The sequence below is a fragment of the Tympanuchus pallidicinctus genome, unplaced genomic scaffold (assembly GCF_026119805.1).
Source record: "Tympanuchus pallidicinctus isolate F22 unplaced genomic scaffold, pur_lepc_1.0 scaffold13, whole genome shotgun sequence".
NCBI lineage: Eukaryota > Metazoa > Chordata > Aves > Galliformes > Phasianidae > Tympanuchus > Tympanuchus pallidicinctus.
In genome coordinates this window covers 7,903,952-7,929,993 of record NW_026294648.1, presented here as the reverse complement: position 1 = coordinate 7,929,993, position 26,042 = coordinate 7,903,952, and the positions used below count along the sequence as shown (strand labels likewise).

Genomic DNA, 26,042 nt, shown 5'->3' with positions numbered 1-26,042 from the left:
GTCTCAGCCCTCTCTGTCTCCCATGGTTTCCTGCTTCCCTCCCAGCTGGCCCAGCCTTGCTCTGGCTTTCCCAGCATCTGGGTTCCTGATGCCAAATGCAGCTGAACCCTCTGACCTGTGCTGTGAAGTGCTTGAGGGACAGAGAAGGGAGATTCCCACTCCAGGACGATCTTGCCCTAGGAAGAAGGTGACACATGGACTGGTCATATAGCTGCTACGCTAACTGATGGCTCACCAGGGCATAATATGTGCTTGTGTGTGGAAGAAGGGTACTGTGTGTGCAGAGGCTTGTTTAGCTGTCTGAGGGTATGTGCAGGGAGGGGAGCATGACTTCACTCCTCTTAGAGAAGTTGGCAGGGGCTGAAAAACCAGAGAAGACTGGGAATGCCCTGCAGTGCCCAGCACAGCCTACAGTCAGTGCCCTCGGCAGAGGGTACAGGTGGGGTTTAGGGTCAGAAGGCTCCAGGTTGCAGCGTCAAGGGTAGTCTGTGCTCAGACCTGAGGAACAGATGCCAAAGGCTTTCAACTGGGACTGTGGGTAGTGAAATAACATCCATCACCTGGAGCCAGAGTCAAAGCTGCTATTTATGGGGACTTCTGAGCACAGGCTAAATGGCAGGCTGCACCTTGAGGAGGAGCAGAGGGACAACAACCCCTGTGCCAAAGCAAGCTGAGCACGCTCAGAACCAGAGTCAGTGTTTGTTTACGTGTTCATAATGAGGTGTGGGAGGAATGCAGCCCCAAAAGCCCCACCAGGTTTGGCTGCTCAGGTCTTGGAGAAGCATCTGGTGATCTGGGAGGGAGGGAACTCCTGCTCTGATGTGACCCTGGGGAGAAGCCCACGAGAAGCAGAAAAGGATACTCCAAAGCTATGATAAAGGGGAGCTGGAAAGGGGCTTGTCCCTTGGGTGGTAGGAGGTGGTGTTGCAAGCATGCCAAGGGAACAATCTGCCTGCCCAGAGTAGGAGGGAGGAGAAGGAACAACTGTAGGGAACTGGCAGAGATCTGCTGCTTGGACACTGCTTCTGGTACAGGGAAAAACATTACAGAAACCCTCCAAATCTGAATTTCATATCTGTGTTTTGAAGCCAGCTTTTAAGCCCTAGCTCATTGTTTTTTTAATAAGGATTGTCTTCTTCAAGAGTGAATTCCCCTCTTCCCTGATTTCCCCTCAACCTCCATTTACCATGGGCCTACATCAGCTGTTGCTTTCTGCATTAAGTACCCCAAGACCAGCTGGGAGGTGTCCTGTTCCAAGCAGGGAGTGGCTGTGAGGATGCCAGGGCAGGACAGGGGTGAATAACTCACTGTACACCCTCTGTCAGGAGTGTGCCTTCCAATATTTATTTCTTCCCCTAGCGCTTAGTGGTAGAGCTTTGCAGTTTTTGGAGGATGAACAGTTTGGTGGAAAGCAACTGAAAGCCAAAGTCTTTTCCTTATATTCCAAAAAGAGGATTTATTTAGTTGAATGTAGCTGTTTAAAATACACAGATCTGAATGTTGTAGAAGGGAGTATACAAGCAGCATGAAGTCCACAGTCCAAGGCACTCAGGAAACACTGGTACTCTGGGAATTCCTGCAGTGCAGCATCAGCTCCTGATCCTGCTGGCACTCTGTGGGCAGATTTCCCAGCGGTTTCAGGCACTTACTGGAGATAAACAATTAACAGCCACAGAACGCTCCCAGGAGAGACACTGGATGGGAAAGTGCTGCTGCTTCCCAAGGAGGTGAGTGCTTGATTACAGAAGGTATGGCTTTCACAAGGCCAAGTGCTCCAGCGAGGTTTGGGATTCATCATGTCTTTTTGTGAGAGTAGATGCTGTTCCTTTGCTCAGGGGAGGTTTTCTTTGGTGTCAGACTGCTCTGTTCTTTACTCTTTCAAATATCTGCATCACCTTGCCTGCTGGTATGCAGCCTTCTCTCAAGATGGTGATGCCACCTTCCCAGAGCAAGAATGAGAAAATTAGGATAATTCCCAAAGGGGGAAAGAAAGGAAAAGGGATTATGTTCCAACATAAACACACTGAACCAGTAAAGCCATCTAGATGCTTAGTGCCTCCAAATAATAAACTTTGTCAGAAATAAAGACACCCACCAACACAGCGCTGAGTTCAAAGTTCAGTTTTTCACTAAAGAATCCCACCCAAATGATGACCCAGAGCCAGCAAACAAGACTACAGTTAGTGTTTCTACACTGCTGTGGATTACTTTACCTTAATGCTGGGGTCTACAAGAAACATATGCCCTTCCTTTCAGAAGCATTCACCCTCACACTTGAAGCATTTTCTCTATTCTAAGGCAAATTTTGAGGCATAGCTTTGCTTCTGACTGCCTCATTCTGCCAAAACAGAGGCCCTCCAAAGACATCTTTTGTCAACACGTTTGCAAAAGTCTGAGCACACAAGACCTGTTACTCTTTGAGAACACTGTGCTGCCAGTCTGATATTACTGAAAGGAATGGGAGCAACCCTGGAATATGCTACTGGAAAGATGCTTCTGACACTCACTTTCATCAATCCTTGTGCAGTTGACCACAGTTGATGCTACCACTTCATCAGATTCTCCATCGCAGAGAACACCCTCCAGCTTATGGCCAAGACGCCTGTAGGGAAAAAAGAAAGAAAGTGGCATGGTACTTCATACTGCCTTATGTTGAAGTTCCTCTCAACACACAGCATCAAATCATGATGGCTGCCCGCCTGTTGGGTGGTTTGCAGAGCAGTAGAAATGCAGTGAACAGGGTACTCACGAGATGACCATGTCGTGATGCGTGCTGTCAACCTCTCCACTAGGGTTAGCAGATGTGATTGCCAAAGGCCCCGTCATGTCAATGAGGTGCACCAGGACAGTCAGGTCAGGCACTCTGATCATTATACTGTCTTGAGTTCCCACTCTGCTGTAGCCTTCTCCAACTCCTTGAAAGACAAACAGAGGATGCTGGAAGAGGTTTACTTGGCAAGGCATTGTTGGAATACTGCCTGCTCTCCTTGCAAGTGACTCTGCTCCATACACCAAATAAAACTGCAAGACTCTTGCACAGTTTCAGAAAACCAGCACATTTGATCAGAAATCCATGAGTGCAGCTCTAAGATTTTGGGAGTAAGAGAATAGTAAGAATCAGAAGGGAAAATCTCACAACCTCAGTGGCTGCAGATCAGCATAGCTCTTTTCATAGATAATGGATTTACCTACATCCAAGAATCAAATTCTTTGTGATTGTTTCCCACCTTCCCTACCCTTTGCCACACACCTCCACCAGGTTAGCATGCATAACTCCTAATGCATAATTGCTTCTCTAACATTCCCATTGATTCCCAGAAACCAAGTCTAAGTGCGAATCATACTGTTTCTCACAGTGTTTTCTCTTAGTCCATATGTCAGGAAGGAAAAGGGCCCAAGTACATCCTTCTGTTCTGGACTGCTCATCTCTTTTTGATCCTCCACCCAGGGCTTGCTCATTCCTAGTTAACAGCAATGAGCTTGCAAGATGTGACCCTCCCAGGCTGATGAGCCTCCCTTTCTTTGAGTCTGACTGGATTAAAGAGACCATCATGCTGGTTCTCATTGCCTATGAGTCATTCCAGCACTTTAACATCCTACGCTTAACGTAGTACTAAGATGTGTAAGAGGTGTTTTCTCCCTTGACATCTCAGAGAATGTATGGATTGCTGAAATCATGAAAGGTGTTGTCCTGTTCAACTCACCTAGCTTCTTCAGCCACTCTCCCTTCTTGATAATGCAGCCAACACCACCTGGGTAAACATTTTCCATGAATTCCCAGAGCAGTGGGCTGATGGGGGGAGCAGCTGCTCTCAGCTGATCCAGGTTTGAAATGAAGATGCAGATGGGCTTCTCTTGAGGCCTGTCCTACAAAAGCAAAAAACAGAAACAAAAAAGTCTACATCGAGAAGATCTAAGCCCACTGGAGTCCTAGTCTGTATACTGCCTAGGGACCACAGGCTCCAAGCAAGTAAGGCCCTCTCTCTGCTGAAAAAGCTGAGCAGAGGAGGGGGCTGCATGCTGTGATTTGTGCCACAGCTCAATCTGCATGTGCAAACTGAAGAAGAGAGAGCACAGTAGGCTGCTCTTGGGATCTTGGCAGAATGCACCCAATTCCCCTGCTTCAGACACAACCAACGCAGGCAGGGCAACATTCTTCTCATTATCAGTATTTTTAATACACCAGAGTCCTGATTTTCTTCTAACTTATGCTGGTATAAATCAAGAGAAAACCCAACAGGATGGTGGAAGGGGAATCTAACCCCCTGAAACTGGTATCTACATGACCACTTCTTTAGTTCTTTGATGCTTTGACATAAACTTGTTGTGAAGTGAGCGATGATATGGAAGGAAAATAAAAGAGCTCACAAAGCAGTGTCATTTCAGTCCTCAGCTGACATCACTTTCAGCAGGGCCAAATGACTAAGGAACTGGGCATGTATTTACATTCTGTTTATATTCTCTCATTGACAAGGAAGGTTAGCATTGGCACCAAAGCAGGACAGAAAAGACTGCCTTTGTTGCTGATGTTCACACTAAGTGCCAGCTGAGATAGTCTGTTATGCTTATTTCTCCAGGCTAGCCAGGAAATTGCCTCATGGAGAACAGAAGGGGCCAGGCTGCAAAAGATGTATTTAAGGTGCAAACTTTGGGTCTTCTTCCAGCACTGAATGTCTCCCAAAGTCTGGGCAAGTTTAAATCTGGGATTTTGATTCAGCACTTCATAAAGCAGAGAGGACAAATACAGGTTTGGACCCACTTAGGAACATGTCAAGGCTGTTTGAGATTGGGTTTTTGTTTTGTCCCCTTCAGTGAAGCAGAAAGTTGCTAATTCCCAGTGCTACACACCCAAATCAGCGAATGCTCTTCCTGCCAGTTGCTCAGCTTAAAAAAAATGATCCATGGCCTTTTATGAAGCTCCTGCTGGACTCTATCTGCTCAGTTCTGAATCAGAACAACTTGGAAGAAGGGGTTCCCATTTGTCTTTGCATACATTACCAATCTATGGGATGCCAGCAGTACAACAAGTCAGCTTTGTATCCGCACCTTGATTCTGTAGACTTTCTCAATGGCTTGAGGGTGTCTGCAGGAGGCTGCCAAAGCATACACGGTGTCTGTTGGGACCCCACACACTGCCCCTGTGTTCAGCAAGTCAGCGATGGTCCTCAGGCCACTGGTACAGTGGGACTTGGGGCAGATGCAGGGTGGGGGATCTTCAGTATTCTTCTTAGAGTTCTCAGCCTGGCAGTAGTCAAAGCCATTAGCATGGGACTAAGCCAATATGTTAAATACAGGGGATGATCTGTCCCTGTTTGTTGCAGGGGAATTGGACTAGGTGACCCTTAGTGGTCCCTTCCAGCACAGATGATTCTATGATTTGGTCTCCTTGAACACAGACATCTCCCTGTGCCATTCTCTCTTGGCCTCAAAGGGCAGAGGCAGCACTTTAAGGTGTGCTTCACCTAAAGCAGGTGATGTTAAACTTGTAAGTGTCCCAGATTTCCATACACATTATTCCTAATGGAAAGTACCTTGTTTTTAGCTCAAATCTTCCTACAGCAGTACTGTGACAGGGATTTCAAATGGCAGTCAAAGAAAGGGAGATAGAAACTTGCACTCCTCTAGGCAAGACTGAATACCTTGGAATATTCTCTTAAGCAAGGAAGCTACACCGTTATGCAAAACATCTCTTACTGTGAACAGAGAGGGTCCCATCATCATCAGGTCCTTCCCAAACATGCTGTTAGCAAGTGATGCTGTTGCTCCGTAGAAGCAGATGATGCTGAAGATGCATAACATTACAACTGAAAATCAAACCACAGAAGGTCAAAGGGAGGAAGAGTGCTGGCAAAGTTTTATTTTCTTTTGTGTCTGGTCTTCCCAGAATTGCAAACTTACTTCAGCTTTTCCTGTCACACTACATCTACAGTCCAGCACATCTGTGAGTCTAAAAATTCAAGGCATTTCCAGGCTGGTCTACCTGACTTTTTTTTTTTTTTTTTAATTTGCTGGTGGAAAACCTTCTAAAAAACATCTTTCTAAAGCTCTATGTATAATTTCAAGTCAGTCTCACTTGCTACAAAGCCAGAATTTGAATAGAACTACATCCATTCACATCAATGGCATATTTAGTTCACTCCAAGTCTTGGCTCACCAAACGACTACTAGAAAGTAGAATTGTACAGAACTTCAGGAGTTCATCTAGATTCAACAGTATCTGCCATACTAGATGTTTATTAGGGTGCCCAAGGAGCTGCAGATGATGGTATGAGGGAACATTTCCTCCTGCAGCCGTGGAGCTAGAAGGCTCAGCATCTGCAGCTTGCATGTACTCAGTCTTCTAGGGGAGATCACACAATCTTTTGCTTGCTTGCTTTTCTCCATACTGAACTGATGCAGAATATTGCTCCCCAAAGACAGACCCACTCACTGCACCCGCTGGGTGAAGGTTTGAGGACAAGTTCACCTACAACTCACTTTCAAATGGCAAAGGGAGGATCTCCAATGTGAAGAGCAGAAAACAAATGGTCAGGAGCTCCACTGCCAGGGTCATGCAGAGAAGCACCATGTTAAAAGAGGAAGCTGTGGAAAGAAATATAAACAGGACTGACCCACATCAGAGAAATGCCTGTAAAAATGTGTGTGAAACATCAGAAGTGTTCATAAATGAACTTAATTGTATCCGATCCGACTTCCCTGTTCACAGAGATATGGATGTGGTTTAGTTAGCCCTTGGCTTTCAGGAGACAAACTGCCAAGTTGTTCATCTGCCAGTACTCTGTGCTCACATGGAAAACAGTTATCGGAGAGCCAAGAAGAAGGTGATTTACAGCAGCTGGGCTGGAGTTTGACTGTGGTTATATGCCAGTGGTCCAGTCCTTCTAACACTTTCACCTCATTTGAACCGTTTATTTTCTTTGAAATATTCTTCCTTTCTCTTATGACTGTTTCTTCTAAGCCCAGCTCAGCTTCTGTTACTGGCTGTGGGCAAACCATTTCAGTTCTTGCCTAATTGGTGTGACAGAGAGAGCTGAGGCTCCCTTTCTTGTGCACTTCCTCCACAGAGTGCCCACAGGTGAGAAAAGTGATCTGGCCCCAAACACTCCACAACAGTCAATCATCTGTGGTACTGAGACTTACCTAAAATCATTAAAAAAGCATTGAGCACCAAAAAGGCAATAGCACCAGCAGTAAATCCTTCACTGTTCCCCGCACCAATATTCATCAGGTGGCCTGAAATAGGACCAGAATGTTTAGTTGAGAGAAAGCCATTAACAGAATGGCATATCTGCAGTTCAAGTCAATTGACAGTGATTGCTAAGAAGTATCCCAGTGGATTGAAACCTATTGTATCTGTAGTGCAAACTAGTTCAGGTATTAACCAAAGAACTGGTGATGATTATCATAAACCCTGATGATTTTATTTCCAGCTTGTAAAAGACAAGAAAATCTGACTGCAAAGACTAATAGCTTCCTGCCTCTTAGGCAATAGCTATAAGTTTTCCCAGAGGTACTCATTTCAATAGGACCTCGCAGGGAGGCCATATGAAATGCTTCTGAACATGGTGCTGAATAAGGCTTCATAAAGCTCAGGCATTTTGAGATCTTGTTCCATGTCTACAAGCAGCTAAGATGAATTGCTCCAGGCTTTTGAAGCATAAATGCAGAACCTGGAATATTCTGCCACCTAAGAAGTGTGTAATGAACTGTTGTTCTGAAATAACCGTCCTGGGGCAGTCTGAATGTTGTCTCACAACAGTTTAGCAGGGAAATCTTTACCTCAGTTGGGATCAAAGAAAGACATAATTCAGACTCCTGTAGTTGTCAGAGCACTAAGTAACTGCATCAAGGGCAATTAATTGTGTGAGTATAAGCCGGGTTGTTTGGCCATTCCCTGTTTTTTTTTTTCTTTGTTTTTTTTTCTTTTTTTACAAGAAGAAATATTGGTAATTTTGAGTAAATCTTCTGGGAGAAGGAATTATACAAAAGAAATCAAACAGAGTTTTCCTAAAAGCATCTCTTAGTTTTGGGACAGCAAAATAGAAAGCCTGGCATTTTGTTACCTGCAAACCGAAGCCAGGTCCATGCTCCCCAGAAAGCAGCATAGCAGAGTGGGAGAACACAACCAAACCTTCTGCCTCCTTGAACCTGGATCCTGCAGACGTACAGCTGGATTATGGCTCCTGGGATGAGCACGGAGGGTATGGAGAGTTGCTGCCTGTTGGGGTCACTGAGAGTACCCTGAATGGCAGAGACTGCTGCCAGGCCATTGCAGATGTAGAACAAGGCATCTGGCACTTCAGCTTTGGTGCCACTTGGGAGGTTCTTGGACCTAGTGAAGCAGATTTTGGCAGCCATCAGTGTGGTTTGAAGAGCTGAACTGGACATAGCTTGTTTGCCAACTGGAATCAAAGCCTTCTCCCCAATGGAATTGATAAGGCTGGCAAAAGTGGCATACACTGAGAGAGCGGTGCATAGGCTACAGGCAGCTCCAAGGAATGGGTAAGCACCCGACACTGGGATCTGATGGATGAAGGCAGATGTGAGGATGATGAAAGAAGCATTTTGCAACATCTCCAGCGTGTCTTTGTGGGTTGACATCAAAAACAGCATGCAGGCAACAACCAAGAAGAACCACCCTCCAAACATCCCCAGCCTGCTCTCCTGAGCTTTGCCTGGCTCGAGGAAGGTGGTGAGTACAAACTCTTCCCAGGACATTACCAGCCAGAGGAGGCTGTGGGCACCAAACTTCGTTGTGTAGTAGACGTCTCCTCTGAGATAGCTGTAGAAGCTGGAGAGAAGCTGGCAGCTGGAGATTATGGATATCCACGCTGCTCCAACACAGAAGGTCTTCATGTACCCAAAGAAGTAAAAAGCAAATATAAATGGAGAGACAGTGTCACAGATGTTGCCTAGGGCCATCGGCTCAGCATACTTTGTATTCTTTTTCTTCTCTTCCCCAATGGCCTTGGAAGAGCTCTTCTGTGCTGACCCCAGTAGCAAGACATTGAAGAGTGGATGCCCAAAGCCTGGAAGGATGTACCGCTGCGTGATCCCCTTCAACAGAAGAGCCAGTGCCCCATACAACCCACACAGGACAATGACAAGCTCAATGACACCTGACACTATCAGGGCCCACTGGCCAAACAGTGCAACGGCTTCAAACACCAGGGCAAGAGCAATGGCCCCAAATATGAAAGGCATGATGTAGTTCACTGTAGCTGAGCAGAAGGAGAGAATAAAGGAAATGGAGATGTAGGCCACAAGCCCTGCCACTGCACTTTGGCTGGCAGAGAGCTGTGTCGTGGTGGAGGACAGGAGTTGACTGGCATTCCCCGAGGACAGTGTTATGTTCTGCAAGGGGGGATAAGCAGCTGAAATGATGCGTGTGGCTCCGTAGCTACTCCACAGAGCAGAGAAGGTGAGAAAGGCTGCGCCTCCGAGGTGGTCGTACTTCCGGAAGGCAAGAAATCCTGCCAGGAGCTGGACAAAGCCTCCAATCAGGATGAGGTGGACACCTGAGAGACACAGCAAGACATCAGGAGGGAAGCAAGCCACAGGAAGACCAAGCACCTAGGGACATCCCGCCACAGATCCCACAAGTGACATTTGTGCCAAGCCCTGTGGCCTCTATCTTTTCCTCAGCTCCCATCCTGATGACGAATTTCTGTGCCGAGCCTTGTTGTGCAGCCACGGAGCCCCCCGGTATGCTCAGCGGGAGGAGTGGGGCCAGGAGCAGCAGTCTGGTTTGGATCTATGGAGGCTGGGGAATGGCACGTGAAGGGTTCAGACCAGACTGCTGGGAGAGGTGCTCCAAAAGAGCGCTGTCACCCACCTGCGAGGACATCCTCTGCTCCCTGCGGCCCGAGGCCTGTGTGTGCTGTGGCAAAGTTCTGCAGGCAGAGGAGGAAGGCGCTGACGACGTTTGCCAGGAGCCCCAGCACAGCCGGCTCACTGTAGAAGACAGCTGCAAAGCCCGCCGTGCTCACCATGGCCCTTTCAGACAAAACAACAATGTCAGTGGTCACCCCCACAGCCTCACCGTCTCTCCACATGTGTCTGCGTCTAGACCAGAGTTCTTCGGCCTCGGGCGCTCAGCCAGAGTCCAGAGCCTTGCCCCTGCTCCAAAAGGGAGAAGCTGGTGACAGGCTCAGGTGTTTCCAACATGCCTCCCTCCTCATCACTTGGGACAAAGGCTCCATTCAAAGAACAACTTTAGGTGCCTACTTTCCAGAGGCCTATCCAGAAAAAACACACACAACCTATTTAGGCGACAGATTTCTGGCAAAAACATGTTTAGGTGCCCCAAAGCATTGCAGGTGGTGGTGATGGTTCCAGTCTTCTCTTCTCTGAGCTGCTGGAGATGGAGAGGAATGAATAGCCTAACACAAATGAACAAACATTCAGATTAAACCCACAAAGTATTTTTGAGCCAATTCAGGACATTTCTTATCCACTGTTACAGACAAACAGGCAGGCACTGCACACACATACACAGTCTCCCTTCCAGATGGAATTTTCCAACTCCATCCCTTTCTTAAAACCCCAGTGACTAAATAGTCTATTTTCAAACCCTTCATACTTCTGCCATTAACTCGTCTGTTTGTAAGCAGCCCCCACATTTCCATTCCTCTGCACTCCTGGGTACCATGAGCTGGAGTTTGCTCTCTGGAGGTTTTGGTTAGGAAACAAGGATGAAAATAAAACAGTAATGTTCTTGCTTTTTTTCTGTATTTTTAGAATATTTTGTGACCTAAATGAGCTGGAAAGGGAGAAGGTGATGTATTTCATTCTCAGCCATTCCAAAAAACCTTTTGGAAAGAAAAGAAAGCAGAGCTCCTGTTGATACGGGAAGTGAGGAGGAGTGAAGGGAGCAGATTCTGCACCACCCAAAGAACAATTGTGTGAATATTAATGAACCTGAATCCCAGTGTCTGCTCTTAAACACACAGTATTCCTGGGCAGATAGGTACCGTTTTGCAAATATCAGGCTTCCAAATTCTTTTGTTTCATTGAAAAACGAACATTTTTCTTCTATTTATCTTAAAGGATGCAATTTTCACAAGAAGAAAGAAAGGTAAACAATCCGTATTGACTCCTAACAGCTCTGAACAGATTTGACAAATTAAACTCTCATGAAATTTGGAGAGGAAACATGTCCCATCTCTGGGGAACAATTCGTTTGATTGTTTGCTTGCACTAAAGGTTGGGCTTTTCAGTTCAGAAAGCTGTGCCGTGTCACAGTGCTGCAGAAGGAACTCTCTCTCGTAACATCAAACACTGGTATGAATTACTGACCTGAAGGAGTCCCTCAGAAATGATGTGTGCTCAGAAGCGTCGGATCAACAGCCACCTGTGCACTCCATGAGGTTCTTACATTTTATAAGGCACTCTTACACTTTATAAGGCAGCTTGGTTTCAGTGGTTATATTTGGAATAGGGATACGATACTAAGTTCCTCCAGATGTTTCACTCTGAAGAAGCTCAGACAGCAACTTTCTAGGCACTCTGTTTTGAATTGGACTCTGGAGGAGGGTGAGAAGGATTTTATGGAGGAAGATGGGCTGGCTGGGTGGCTGCCTGGCTCAAAGGAGTGATTTCCTATTTGCAGACTCACTTGGTTTGTGTAATTAACCGTGGTAGCAGTTTTAGAGCCTGCAATAGTTTGGTTTTGGAAGAGAAGGCAACCCATAGGGCTGTTTCCCTCTGCTTGCAGTGCTCTCCTTCGTAGGACATTTGAGAAGTACCCAAATGTGCTGTATCAGGGCACCAGGCATAAAGGGAAAGGAAAGAAGAGGATTTAGGTCAAGATACCAAAAGAGGATGATGAAGGAACTTCCTTTGGGTTCCAAAGAAAGTTTTGGGGCTGGAAACAGCTACAGACCTGCTCTGCTTGCACTGGGGACACAGATATGTGCTCCCTGCCTTATGAACATTTCAGCAGCTGGGAGGCAGAGTCCATGACCTCCTCCCTTCATTTCAGGCAACATAAGGACACACCAAATTAATCTCACAGCATCAATAATGGGCTGCACCAAGACTTGGAGAAACAAGGAAACAGTGGTGTTTTCTTTTTGAAATATGCCCAAGCCTCGCTTGTGCCTACAATGAAATCACTCATCAGTGCTGTTGCTGTACAGCTGCTTCCTCCAGCACTTTGTAAGGACCAGCTTCTCCAGTTCAGCACAGAAAATGGATAGCACCTTTGCTCTCTGCTTGGTGCAGCAGAGAAAGGAGAGATCAAGTCCTTCCTTGAGATTCACACAGTGTAGCTCTTGAGGTGACAGTGGTGTAGGCAATGCAGGGTGGTGTGGCGGCAGAGGAGGATGTGGGAAATCCCTTTTTGCTGTCTGAGGGCTCTGTGTACAGGGTGGCAGCCAGCACAGCCACTGCCCAGGGAACCATGAGGATCAGTGGGGGCACTGCCAGGCCTTTCCAGTTGTTGGCTTACTGAATGGACGCCCAGCCTGGGATGATCCTTGGGCAGCAAGAGCAAAGCCGCAGCCACCGATCTCCTCCACCTTCTCTCCTTTTCCCTCTTGCCCCAGGCATGCTCCAGCCTTAGTCTTGCAGTAGCTGGCGAGGTCCTGCCTCAACCACTGCTCTCCTGCTCTTTTGTGTACAGCCATGCCACAAGGCTGTAGCCTCAGAACACCCTGTCCCCTACAGTAAATCTCCATCATGCCCTCCAGAAAAGGCCATTCTGCTCTGATTCCCCACCCCACCTTGCCTTTACACCTGTGCTTTGCAGATATCACTGTGTTCAACTGCTTCACACTAACTTCTGCTACTCGTGCTTGTTTTCCTTGCCTAGAGTTAATGGGAATATGCTGGTGTCAGGACATCTTCTCCATGGAAGGCTGGAGCAAGGCTTGGCATGCCATTGGGTGTATATATGTAAGTACAACATTAAATTTTCAGACACTTATTCCCCAGTGGCACTTCACAATTGGTTTTCCATCCCACCTTATTAATGATAACCAACATTTACGTAGCTCCGAGAAAATACTGTCTTTCAAGATAAGCATGTTAAAAAAATGTAAGTCAATGCCTTTTGGATAAGCACATAGCAAGATTAACAGTGCACTATAAGGCTACACAGCTGCAACAAATATTACAGCCCTGCCTTTTGTCTGGGGGAAAACAGCACAAAGTTGCCTGAGAGACATTGCTGTGTTTGAAGTGACCAAGGTCTCGTAAGTATTTAATAAAAAATTCAACCTGGCTTTCAACACAAGATGTACCACACCAAACTGATATCCTATACAGAATATGCAGAAAGTTAAATGTCCCCAAGAAGCACTATTGGCCAAAAGAACAAAGCTGTGGCATTTACCCATGGTCCAAAGGTTCATTTGGGGATGAAAGTCCCCGATGTTCCCTGGAAGCCCCAGCCCACATTTCAGATCTGCAGTGAGATCTCAAAGAACTGGCAGCACATGGCTGGCAATATCACAGAGCTGGCTATTTGCTAGGAGGAGAATTAGGAAACGATTCAGCCAAATGATAATACAACAAATGTATTATTAAAAAAAAAAGGAAAAAAGAAAAAGAAAAAAAAAAAAGCATGAAAGAGAAACACCAATGCCACGCTTCTCCCTGTGCAGCTTGGATTACCTGGTTTGGTGACACTTCGGCTCAATGGGAGGATGGTCTTGTCCCTCTCATTTCCTGGTAGGTACCAGTTTTATAGTCCTCCTCTGGAGGAGGAGCCCACAGCCAGTTGCTTCACATATTGGCACTTGTAGCATTTTGGAGACAGGAATTTCCTTGAACTTTGTCAGTTATTGTCCTAAATCTTTTATTATTTCCTGAAACCAAAGGGGTTTCCCTTCTGTTTAGCACAGAAAAACCACCCCTCCTCATCAATTCCCCCCACCCTCTTAGTCCCCAGAGGCTGATGTCATCTCACTTGAAATTCAGTTCAAAAAAAAAAAAAAAAAAAAACCAACAAAAAAAAAAAAAAACACACACCAACAAAAAGCAAATTGCCTTTCAGAAGCATATATAAACCCTGACACCAAAGCACCTTTCAGACAAACACCTCTCCTAGCCCTCGAATAGAGCAGCGCAGAGCTGGGCATTAAGCAGTGGGAGCAGCCACCAGAATGGTCTTCTTAACTTTGCAGGTAAATACTATTTTGTGTACAGAACTTATCCATCTCCGATCTTTCCTTTCTCACTTTAAGGAGGTCTTGTCGCTTTCCAGGCGGTTCCCAGAGTGGTCAAAATTGTCATGGCATTAAATGGGAACCTGCCCCAATATTGACAAAACCAGACGGTTTTCACAGACACTTTATTCACATTTACTAACCCCTTCCTTCCATGGCTGCTTCTTTTATACATCCCAAATGTGTTCTGCACGGTGCCGTGGTGGGGTTGCTGTTTTTGGGATGTGCTGTGTGGTTCTGTCTCCTCCTGCCCGCTCGGAGCTGGTGCTGCTCGCGGCTGCAGGAGGCTCCCATGGCAAATCTGCTTGTCTGTGTGCCCCTTCCACTGCACTGCTCGATTTCCCTGGCTGTTCTTGGCACCCCTACAGGGCTGAGCTTTGGAAAATATTTTTTTTTTTTCTCCTTTAAATATGTCTGCTCTGAAAGTGAGCTTTATCCGCTCGTTTGATCCGTGCCTTCCACTGCCATGTTAGAGGCACAACCAGTAAAACGGCTCCGAAAAAGTTCAGGCAGCTTGGGTGACAAATGATCTTTCTCTGTCTTTACTCTAGAAATCTCAGAAGTTCCTGGCAAGCTCCCGGCAAGTGCATAAAACTGCTGCTCACGGTTTGTATCCGTCTGCCGAACCCTATCCTTTTTTAAGAGCATCTCCAGATAATTGTGTACTTGCTAAGTATACTGAGATAATCCTCTCAAATTCTTGGAAGATAAAGTGTGCTCAGGGGGGGGGGGGGGGGGGAGGGTGTCCTGTTACACTGATTATTGTCCTGAGTGGAACAAATGATAAAAATGCTGATTACCAGCCCTGTGCTTAAATGGAGACTTTAACTGGCTGAGAACCAGACTTTCCAAATTCTTACACTTTGGCCATAAATTGAAGAAATTTGAATTGCAGCTGTCAATGCATAGATTCCTAACTCCTGTGTTTTCCCTTACATCTTTCTCACATCTGACCTTGCTCTTAGCGTTACTTGAAGAGATTCTCTGATTACTTTCCCTGTCTCACAGCTGCAGACAGCTTCCCTCTTCAGACAAATCGAGCATGGCTGGGCGGTGCAGCCCTTGGTCTGTTATAAATGTTGCTTATTAACTTCAATTTGAATGAGTTCTTAATGAAATAAATGCAATTTGTGGCACTTCAAACACTTGAAACAACAGAAATAATAATCCATGCAAATCCATTTGCTCTTAGCGAGTTTTGTTAGGACAGTCTCATTTTTTTAATTCAGTTCTGTAGTAGGGCTGCCATAGCAGGATGAAAACACTGCTGTCATTAAGTGTCTTTAATTGAAGGGTTAAAAAAATATCACCGCCACAGTGACAAAGAGTAATTGATTACAGTAAAACAACATTTCATGGGTGCAGCGCAATTCCGGCATATTTTCCTCCTGCCTCTCCAATCCAATTGGAGTTCAGAGTTTCCCCCTCCTCAAGGGCGTTGGTGCTCCCATTTGCAGTGTAAGGGAGATGCCCACAGGGAGGGCACTGATTTGGTCTGCAGAAGGGTTTTCAAACTGCTGAGTGGTACAGATTCCTATAGTGATCCATTCTGCAGAGCTGCTGCAAGGGATGATTTTTTTTCTGTGAGTCACAGCAATGATGACATTCTCAGCTGTGTTTACAAGTGGATTTCAGACTCCCCGGCTCTAGGTGAGTCCAAACACCATTGCAAGCAAACTGTGAGTCAGTAGTCATGACATTTAAGAATGAATGCATCCTAGTGAAATTAGGGAATGGTCATTTTGTCTAATTGGGAAAATTTCTGTTTAAAAAATATGGTGTCATGTGTACTTGTTGATTTTGATGATGTTTCCTCCAAGGTGTTGAAAGAAAGTGTTTTTATTTTCTTGATTTACTCATCTTGACTTTTTCATGTATTGGTTTCATTTGGTTTCATTTGTCTTTTATTTGTATACATGCATCTACCGTACCAGCACACACATTTATAAATACATATATGGAGTTGAAATCATGCAAATACTAGCTATAGTGAATTTTATAGTTTTCCTGCTCTCATGTGAGCCTCTCATAATTATATTATAAATTATAGTGGATCATAATAACTGTAACCCTATAAATTCATCAAAACAAAACAATTTGTCACTGAAATAAAAATGGTTCCAAATTGGATATTTTCCATAGAATTGCAACACCTTCAAAGATCTGGAAATGGTGACTTCCAATATAAAGGTGCCAATAGTCAGTGCTACCTGCCCATATCTACCTTACAGGTCATAAATACAGACACTAACTTTTCCATGGGAAGCTGAATGTGTTCCTTCCTACCTAACAGCAAAGGTATTTTCCGAGATGGAGATAAACTTCCCCTTGAATACCAATCTCAGATGATCTTCTGGTTTAATGCCCTTCTGAAACAGAGGCTATAAATCCTCTGATATTTTGAGCCGAATAATGAAAGGATATACAAAGGAATTTTTCTTCTTAAGCACTAGCATCCTTTTCAGTCCATAGGGCTTAAGAACTTGGCTTGCTGGCTGAGTCCAGACTCCTCACTCCTCACAGGACCAAGCTTATTGAAAAATCCAAGTTTGGGGTCTAATGCTGCTTGGCAAAAATAATGGAAGCTATAGCACATAATTGGGATGAAGTTCCAGCTATGTGACCCAAGGGATATTCTGGCCACATCCTGCACTGTCCATCTGTCTTTCCTCTTCATTATTTTCAGTCAGACCAAAAGGTGAAGAGCTGTGAGCTGTCATTACATGTTCCATAGACTTTTAACCCCCTCCTCTCTTTTGGTGCTGCAGTGGTGGCCAGGAGTGCTCCGGAGGAGACTGTGACCAGCAGCTTTGCCTCCTTCATCCACGCAGTCCGACCTGAGCACCTGTCCAAGATCGTCCGTCACAGAAGCAAGAGGATGATCCTTGACAGCATTGGTGTTGGCCTTGTGGGCAGCACAACCCATGTGTTTGATATTGCTCTGAAGTACTGCCTGGTAGGAGCAGCTTCATATAACTGTGTATTTGTGTGGCCCCCACTGTGACCCCATCAGCACAACCATGACCTTATCTCGTGGATACTGTAGGACTTTGCCTTGCAGAAGGGCATCATACAATCCCTTCTTCACTCAAGATCTAATCTGAATCTCCTTTTCACAGGAGCTGTACTCTTCAGTTGCTGTGAGCAATGTCTATGGCAAGCCTGGTGTGAAGCTGTCCCCGACTCTGGCTGCGTTCACTAATGGCGTTGCGGTAAGGCAGGCTTTTCCAGGAGAAATGCTGCTTTGCAGTGCCTTCAAAACAGTAATTAGTATTACAGGAAGACGTCTAGGTGCTTTGGAGGGACAATGGAAGCCAAGAAGTCATGGTTGGCTCTGTAGTCTTGCAAACTGTTTTTAGAGGGGAATAACCAGCAACCATAGGGATCTCTGCATTAGAGGTGGAAGTTGCTGTAGCCTCAGAGATATTAGCAAGGATCCCTTCAGCTCTCACCCATCCCACTATCATGTTCTTATCTATGTTTGCCTGACAGACTCACTCCATGGACTTTGATGATACCTGGCACCCTGCTACTCACCCATCAGGGGCCGTTCTTCCAGCTCTGCTGGCAGCTTCTCAGATGCTACCTCCAAACTCCAAACCCAATGGCCTGGATTTCCTGCTGGCATTTAATGTGGGCCTGGAAGTGCAAGGAAGGCTCATGCATTTCTCCACAGAGGCTCACAATATTCCCAAAAGGTAAATCTTTTTGTTCACCTAGTAGACTGGTGTGAATGGTAAGAGCTAGAGCATGGTGTAGTAATTTCAGGAACAAAAACAAGCATAAGCATGCGACTTATCTCCCTGTGGTAGCTCATGCAGCTTTATGGGCTCAGTGCCAGTGTACCAAGCCCTCTGGGGAAATGTCCAGGTCACAAATAAAAGCAGAGGTCAACCATATTTCCCCAAAGACTCAACATGGCCACAAAGAGTGAGCATGAGAAGAGGGTTGGTGTGTCTGTTCATGGGCTTGCTCATGGTTTTAAATGCCACTCTAAGACTGTCTGAACTCAAGATGAGGATAAAGTTCTGTTGAGAGACAGAGGCCAATTCTGCCAGGGCTAACAAGGCACCACTTATCTCACGTTCATTTGGTGACCTTCAATGATCTTTGTCCCAAAATAACCACCAAGACAACTGAGATTCTGGTGTGGTCCCAGGGAGATTCTGGTGTGGTCCCAGGGAGAACATCAACCAGGACCATTGGGCATGTGGCATAAGGACACTTTGTGTGGAAGGGTGAAATTTTGGGTGAAAATTTAGCAATATGGGCACAAGTTTTGCCACCTCTTAGAGAGAACAAAAAAAAGCTTTCTGGAGATGGTAATCTTACTCTTCTTTCTCCAGTGAAGTTTCAAGCAGATGCTTAGTCTGCATATGGCTAAATATTGAGTCATGAGAACCCCGTCCACCACAGATCCATGAGAGATTTCCACTGGTTGATTTCCATTGACACTTCCATGCTTATACCTGCAATTTCCCCTTTAGGTTCCACCCTCCTTCAGTAGTCGGTACTATGGGCAGTGCTGCAGCCACTGCAAAGCTGCTGTCTCTCAGCATGACCCAGTGTACCCATGCCTTGGGCATCGCTGCTTCACTCGCAGGAGCACCCATGGCAAATGCTGCCACACAAGCCAAGCCATTGCATATTGGGAATGCCACCCGCCTGGGCTTTGAAGCAGCACTGCTGGCTGCCCGAGGAATGGAAGCTAACCCTTTCATTCTGGATGATATCTCTGGTTGCTCTGGATTCAGTGCTTTTTACAGCATCTATCAACCCAGACCACTGTTGACACCAAGTGAGCATCATGAGTTCCTCTTGGAGAAACAGGATATTGCTTTCAAGCGATTCCCAGCCCACCTGGGGATGCACTGGGTGGTGGATGCTGCCTTGTCCGTTCGGAACCTCTTCATCAACTATGCAGGGTCCTTCTCTCCCTCTTTGATCCGTACCATTGTGCTGAAGATCCCAGTGTCAAAGTACATCAATAGGCCTTTCCCCAACTCAGAACACGAGGCCAGACACTCCTTCCAGTTCAATGCCTGTACAGCCCTGCTGGATGGAGAAGTGGGCCTCAGCTCCTTCACAGAGAGCAGCATCCACCGGCAGGAGCTGAGGGAACTGCTCCACAAAGTGGTAGTGGAACACCCTGAAGATAATGTGGCTAACTTTGACAAAATGTACGGAGAGGTGGCAGTGCTCCTGAAGAGTGGAGATGTCCTGACAGGCAAATGTGACACTTTTTATGGGCACTGGAGGAAGCCTCTCAGCAGGGAATCACTCCTGAAGAAGTTTCGATCCAATGCCTCTCACGTGCTTCCAGAAGAAAAGGTAGAAACCATCATTACTATGGTGGACAATCTGGAGAACCTGTCAGATAGCTCCCATCTGGCCTATAGCCTGTGAAAGAATGCGTTTTTGACAAGGGATTTATCTCAAAGAAACTGATTCCTTTCTTTGTTGGTGCTTTACTATTCTTTTCCAGTGATAGGAAAGTTCTTATCCCTTAAAGTCAAAGTAGATGCGTTAGTATCACAGAAGTGCATGAGGCAAAAAGTGTGTCTGTGTAATTAGTACACAGATTAAATTTGACTCAGTTGTTTCTGAGTAGCTGAAAGCTGACTACAGATGCCAAACCTCCCATGGATCTATGAAAATCCTGGGGTATTATCTTGAAGCTGGTTCCCTACAAAGGAGAGTCCAGATATTTTTAAAGTTGTGTTCAAGGTTTTTTCTGTATAGAATGCCTAACTGCTGAGTCTGGGAAGAGAAGAGGAGGACACTCAGCTGCAAAACGTGTGCTTTCCTTAATGCTCCTCTGAGCACTTTTTGGATCATGATTAGATAGTTGTACTGGATAAATGAAAAATCTATCAGAGTTACTGTAAAAAGCCCTGCCTGCAAAACTCTCAAGCAGAGAAGGATTTTTTTTTCCAGCAAAACCTTCCAATATGTCCAGTATGTAGGAAGTTGTTGTCACTTCTCTATGTAGAAGGAATGGTTAAGTGACTCTTAAAGCCTCTATGTCTTATCTGAATGAAAGGCAGCCAATTGAGGAATCCTACATCAGTCCTACATTTACATCCTACACCTTCTGCAAGGTGATCATAGTGCTGTGGCACATCATCCCTCCTGGGTTTGGACAGATCACCCAGGCAGCTATCAGAGCTAGCTTTCCAGAGGTCATCTTTGTAGTCAGTGAAGAGATGGACCACTCTGGATTGTCAACTGGGTACAAGCATGCTATGACTCACATTGGGAATTTCCTATTTCTCTTCCCTGACAGGGGAGAAAACATAAAGAGGAAACCCCTAAATCATCTTTCTAGCTGTGGTAAAACCTATAACTTGTACTCCTGAGTAACCATTCACTGAAAGAATTCTTACATTTAGTTCTTTTTGAGCAGCAAGATGGAGAACTATGCGATATTCCTATGCTCATCAAACAAATACTGACTGCTGATCCAAAGGACTCGTTTCCAGTATGATCATGATGTAGATACAGAACCTGCTGGGAAATTCAGGGTTGTCTTCTGCTGAGAGGACTGAGATGGGTCTAGACAGGCAAGAAGCAATGTGGGCTGGTTCATTTTTAGCTTGCTAGTAGTGGACTCTGCAAAGAACTTCCAAGTCAGAAGAAAATATTTGCCCAACTGATGTAATCCACTCATAATGTAATCCTCTCATACTGTCTAGCATAGTTACTCTGAATCTTTCTAAATAAAGAAATGAAGTGAATTCTTTTTATCATTATTATTGCACAAAAATCTAATGCCGCATTATGTAGTCTTTCAGTTTTAATTCAAACATATACAATAGAATGGCTTTCAAGTAAAAGGGGAAAGCAACAGAGGCTAGCAGAGGCTAGGAGGGGATGAGCTGAAGTTGAAGCAGAGATCACTGATTGTCATCAGTCTTCCATCTGAGAGGAATTGGTCTGTAGATACTATGGTAAGTCTTCCTGGCAGTCGTCAGCACCCTGGAGAGCGGCCGCGGCCCCGGGGCTCCCAGGCCGAGGTCCCCGTTCCCAGCTGCCCCCATCCCAGGGCCCCTTTTGCTCTCCACGAGCAAAGCAAAGGATGAGTTTCCATATCCCATGGGAAAGCTTATCGTTCATTCCCACAGGTGGTTTGATCCGAACTGCAGGCTGCCTTCTCTCCTGCCACTGACACTGACACAAGTTTTGGGTAATGGGAAGCACTGCATTTATTAAGATTTGGGTTTTTTTCCACCATGGACTTCACAGGATATACCATCAGAAAGTTTTTTGGTTTTTCTTTTTAAAGCTCAATTCGAGGATTATTTCTATTTTAGAGGTGATTTTGACTGTAGAGGTCAGAAAAGGCTCACTCTGTCTTCCAGCACTATTTCCTTGATGATAACGTTACTACCGCAGTGTGGCCATCTGAGGAACTGCTCTCCTTGAAAAACCCCAAGTAACCCCTCTTTGTTCTTTTATGCTTTTCAATAATTGAAGGAATTAAAGAAAGAAGGAAACTTACATAGTGACAGTCTTAGACAACCAGGCTAGGCTGAAAGTGGAGCCAATTTAGAATTTCTTTGCCTGATACCACTGTCCCCTTAGCACCCTCTTTCTCCCTCAGCTAGATTTTTGCAGGGACTTGAAAAGTGATAGGATTCTGTTCATGTGGGATGGGAGAAGTCAGCAATGAGATATCTAGCGTTACACATCCTCCTCTCCATGCAGCCACCTGACTGCTGATTTCTCCCATCCCAGATTAACAAACTCTGTCACTTTTTAAGTATTAATGCAGAGTTGAGTCTGACACACAGATCTTCAGTCTTGTGAGCAATTTGTATGTCAGACACTGGAGCCCAGTCCCCAGTTCCTAGATAGGCAGTATGTTTCAGCAGGACACATCTTCTAACAAAGACATGAAATCTCAACCGATGTTGATTTATAAAAGTAGGAGGGTATATTTAGGTTAAATATAAGAAAAAAAGATTTTTCAGTGAGGGTGGTGAGGCATTAGAACAGGTTGCCTAGTGATATAGTTGATGCCCCATGCCTAGAAACTTTCAGAGTGAGGCTGGGTAAGGCCCTGGCAACCTAATCTAGCTGTGGTGTACCTGTTCATTGCTGTGGAGTTGGACTAGATGGCCTTCAGAGGTCCCTTCCAACTCCAAGTATTCTATGATTCTGTGATTCTATGATTCATATCCAGAGGTAAGATCTCGTAAAGCCAGAGCTAATCTTGCCTTGGGAAAGCTCTGTTGCAGTTCTATGTCTCTAGCTGGGATTTGAGCCTCGTTCTCAGTTTACAAAGTTAATGCTGACATTTGCATCAGGCTTCCTACTGCAACACAGGCAGAGAATGGGTCGTGGTTAGGACTCCCCTCCACTGGCTTCACTCTTATCTGTGATGTACCTAGAAACTTCAATCAGATTCTCATCAGGGTCTCGGAAGTATACAGATGTTATTGGACCCACAGCACCAGTCCTGGCCACGGGTCCTTCTTCAATTATCACTCCACAAGCCTGGGAGGAAAAATAAGAGCAGGGTTTTAATGCTCAAGGGAATCTTAAAAGATTTCAGTCTTGCAAATATGAATTGTTGTATGAGAAAATTCTGACATTCTCCAAAGCACAGTCCTTAAAAGTGTCACTTGTGAGGCTCCAGCTTAGTGCCTCCTAGTTTTACAAGGATTTGTGTTACTCTGAGCCTTCCTTACCTTTAGATGACCCAGGAGATTGTCCAGGGATGCCTCTGTGATAAGGCAGATATCTGCAGAGCCAGGGACTGGGCATCGAGCTTTGGGTTCAAACTCCTTCCCAACTTCATGCAGGTTAAACTTCTGGTTGCCAAAACGTAAAGCTTTGCGATTTCCCTGTCCCCAAGTGAAAGAATAAATCTCCAATGAGACTTCCTGGATTGGAAGCTTTTAGCATCCCCTCAGCTGTGTAGTCTTGAAAGTTCTTGGAACTTGGTTGTAATGCTGATAACTTTGGGCCCTTGCTGTGGCAACTCAAGGCAAGAAGTGGCTGCTGCAAGGCTCCAAAACATCCCTCCAGATGCAGTGACCCAATAAAGTCCCCTGGCCACATGTAACTACTTCCAAGATCTGATGGTACAAGTGCTCAGTTTTGGCAATCCTGCCTGTCAGACAGGCAGGATAGTAGTAGTAGTAATAATAATAATAATAATAATAATAACGCACATTTTGAGAGCAGCAGAGTGAACAAAATTGAGGCAGTCAGAAGACACTGAGGTTTGAGCACCTCTTTTCTTTGCAGATGGTCAAGATTTCTGCAAGCTTACATAGCAACTGAGTGCCAAGCTGTATGGAAATGCAAGGCAGTGAGTTGCTATTTGTGCCACCTGAAAAATAAATCATTGCTCACTGCAGTCCTGGAATGTAAATGGAACTGATTTTAAGAGGCCTGATGGAGTAGGAGACAATTAAATAGGTTTTGGAGTTAATGAGGTGCAATGGATATGGTCAAAACATGTCAAGTTGCCCTATGATTAGGCAAGAGATGCATTGGTGTTGTTCTGAAAATGTTAGCTATCCTGTCTTAAGTTTGCCAGTGGATCCTCAGCACATGAAGGATTCAGAGCTGTTGGAGAGGTTAAGGAGAAAGCTCATGAAGATGATCAAAGTTCTAGAGCACTTCTCCTATGAAGACAGGCTGAGGGAGCTGCACTTGTTTAGCCTGGAGAAGACTCCAGGGAGACCTCACTGCGGCCTTCCAGTACTTAAAGGGAGCTTAGAAGCAAGAGGGGACTAACTTTTTGCACAGTATAATAATGATAAGACAATGGGAAATGGCTTTAAATTAAAAGAAGGGAAATTTAGGTTAGATGTTAGGAAGAAATTCTATACTTAGAGGGTGGTGAGGCACTGAGACAGGGTGCCCAAAGAAATTATGGATACCCCATCCCTGGAGGTACTCAAGGCCAGGGGCAGCCTGAGCTGGTTGGGGGAAGCCAGCCCATGGCAGAAGGTTGGAACTGGGTGGGCTTAAATTTCCCTTCCAACCCAACCATTCTGTGAGTCCAAAGAAGCTTTGTGAGCTTGAGTGGTCTTCTTCAGTCTTAGATATTGTTTTTCAATAACAATTTCTCCTTTTCTTTGGGGAGGGGGGTCACTTTGGCTCCTTCTGCAGTTTGAATCTTTCTTTGACTCAGCTTGACCCTACTGAAACTCAGGATTTAATGGCCTGCATCTTGTGCTGGTTCTACCGTCCCCACACTATGGAAATGACCCAGATCCCCCGTTAGAACCACAGGAACCAGGCACCAGTCCAGGACTGCAACTCCAAGTCCTAGAGACCCAAGACTTGCTTGGCCCCCTGTTACCTTGAAAGTCACCACCTCCATGCCCAGGACTTTGGAATAAAAGGCAGCAGTGTCCTCAATACTCTTAACAGTCAACACAAGGTGGTCCAGGCGCTGGATGAAACACGGGGGTGGATTCATACTCTTCTCCTTCCAGGACATCATCTCAGAACTGGGAACAGAGTGCAAAACCACAGAAAATGAAGGTTAGGAACATCCAGCTGCTTAGAGAAATGATCCAGGCAGCTGTGAACTGAACCACGAATGGAGCACAAATGGGTTTTCTTCTGGCCTGCAGGTGGCACAAGTACAGAAGCAATAAATTCTCCACACTAGAAGGGGCTCAGACCCCTCCATAGCTCTGGTTGGATATGTCAGATCCCCTGGCTGGCGTCACATCTGGAGAACTAACTTGATCACTTCATTTATGGCTGAACTCCCCAAGAACCCTGTGTGCACTAGGAATGGACCATGTGTATGAAACTTCCATCCCAGAGACTGGAAATATCTTTGCCACCATGGAAAATAAATAGATTTAGCTCTGACAGCTTGATTAGGTATTTGAGGGATGAGAAATTTTCATTTTCTTTCAGTTTTGATTGATTTTATGTGTAGAAAACCAAGCTGTGGAAAGTAGGAGAGTTGTGACAATAGCAAATGGAGTCAAGTTGCCTTTAAATCACTAACAACTTACCTACATTTATTTCTCTCTCTCAAAAAGCCCCAAATCCTGACACAAATGACAGTTCACTTTTCTGAGACCCTCCCTACATTCCCCATCTACACCACCGTGCAAGGGAATCCCAAATCTCCTGCTGCCTCTCAGGGAAATAAATTGATGGCAAATAAACCTGTTAACATGAAGGCAGCACAAAGAAGCAAAAATTGGGAAAATAAGCCACAACGTTGACCCCTTTTTGCCTTGTTTTTTGCCTTCGAACTCTTTCCAGCAGCAAGCAGTGCGTGAATCTGATACCAGAGGTTCATGGAGATGCAGCATCCAGACACAGGGAGTTTAGCAGCCTTGATTGGCAATGGGACTTGGCTTTTTCTTTTGTATGCTGAGTTCATATCATCTGGCATTGCCTGTCTGTACATGGGAAATGGCTGACAAAGCCTGGCTGACAGTGTGAAACCAGTCACAGCTTTACCAGGACATATCACCCCTGCAGTCAGAGGAACTCATTCTACTTCTTGTCACAGATGGCGTTTAGTCATTGACAACTTCACCTCCAATCTGCCTGGACTCTGAGCCTCCACAAAGCCCTTTCCTCCCAGCACGTTCTCCTGGGTGCTCCTCAGCTGCGTGAGCTCTTTTGTCCCAGCTGCAGCAAACTTCCCCAAGACCTTCCTGTCCCTCATGAGCTACAAGCTTGTTGGCCCCTCAGCAAACACAAGGGAACCAGGCTGCAAAAAGAGGATGCGTACCTGAAGGAGAAGCAGAGCTGGGTGAGCCGGTGCTGGATTTATGACTGTCCTTTTCCTGCTGCCTGGAGCCGAGCAGTGCAAGGAGACACGTCACAGGAGAAAGGGGAAGACAATTAAAAAAAAAAAAAGTGCTTGAAACAGGA

The 26,042-nt window shown here is 45.5% G+C and overlaps 3 protein-coding genes across 3 annotated transcripts; 1 reads left to right on the top strand and 2 right to left on the bottom strand.

Annotated features, from left to right (window-relative positions):
• Positions 1–1,157: 1,157 nt before the first annotated feature.
• LOC128076109 (uncharacterized) lies at positions 1,158–13,659 on the bottom strand. The gene is made up of 11 exons (XM_052673450.1): positions 13,618–13,659; positions 9,836–9,996; positions 8,064–9,518; positions 7,141–7,233; positions 6,478–6,582; positions 5,695–5,804; positions 5,047–5,241; positions 3,705–3,867; positions 2,750–2,915; positions 2,508–2,602; positions 1,158–1,939 (listed from the first exon to the last, which is right to left on the bottom strand). The coding sequence occupies exons 2-11, from the start codon at positions 9,990–9,992 to the stop codon at positions 1,854–1,856; spliced, it is 2,625 nt and encodes an 874-aa protein (XP_052529410.1). The 5' UTR covers positions 9,993–9,996; positions 13,618–13,659; the 3' UTR covers positions 1,158–1,853.
• Positions 13,660–15,526: 1,867 nt separating this feature from the next.
• LOC128075979 (cis-aconitate decarboxylase-like) lies at positions 15,527–20,334 on the top strand. The gene is made up of 5 exons (XM_052673204.1): positions 15,527–15,821; positions 16,940–17,127; positions 17,291–17,383; positions 17,664–17,869; positions 18,659–20,334. Exons 1-5 carry the CDS (start codon positions 15,527–15,529, stop codon positions 19,575–19,577), a joined length of 1,701 nt encoding a protein of 566 aa, XP_052529164.1. The 3' UTR covers positions 19,578–20,334.
• A 565-nt stretch (positions 20,335–20,899) lies between these two features.
• On the bottom strand, positions 20,900–26,040 carry GLOD5 (glyoxalase domain containing 5). The gene is made up of 4 exons (XM_052673205.1): positions 25,900–26,040; positions 24,493–24,643; positions 22,865–23,020; positions 20,900–22,670 (listed from the first exon to the last, which is right to left on the bottom strand). The coding sequence occupies exons 2-4, from the start codon at positions 24,634–24,636 to the stop codon at positions 22,518–22,520; spliced, it is 453 nt and encodes a 150-aa protein (XP_052529165.1). The 5' UTR covers positions 24,637–24,643; positions 25,900–26,040; the 3' UTR covers positions 20,900–22,517.
• Between the last annotated feature and the right edge of the window lie 2 nt (positions 26,041–26,042).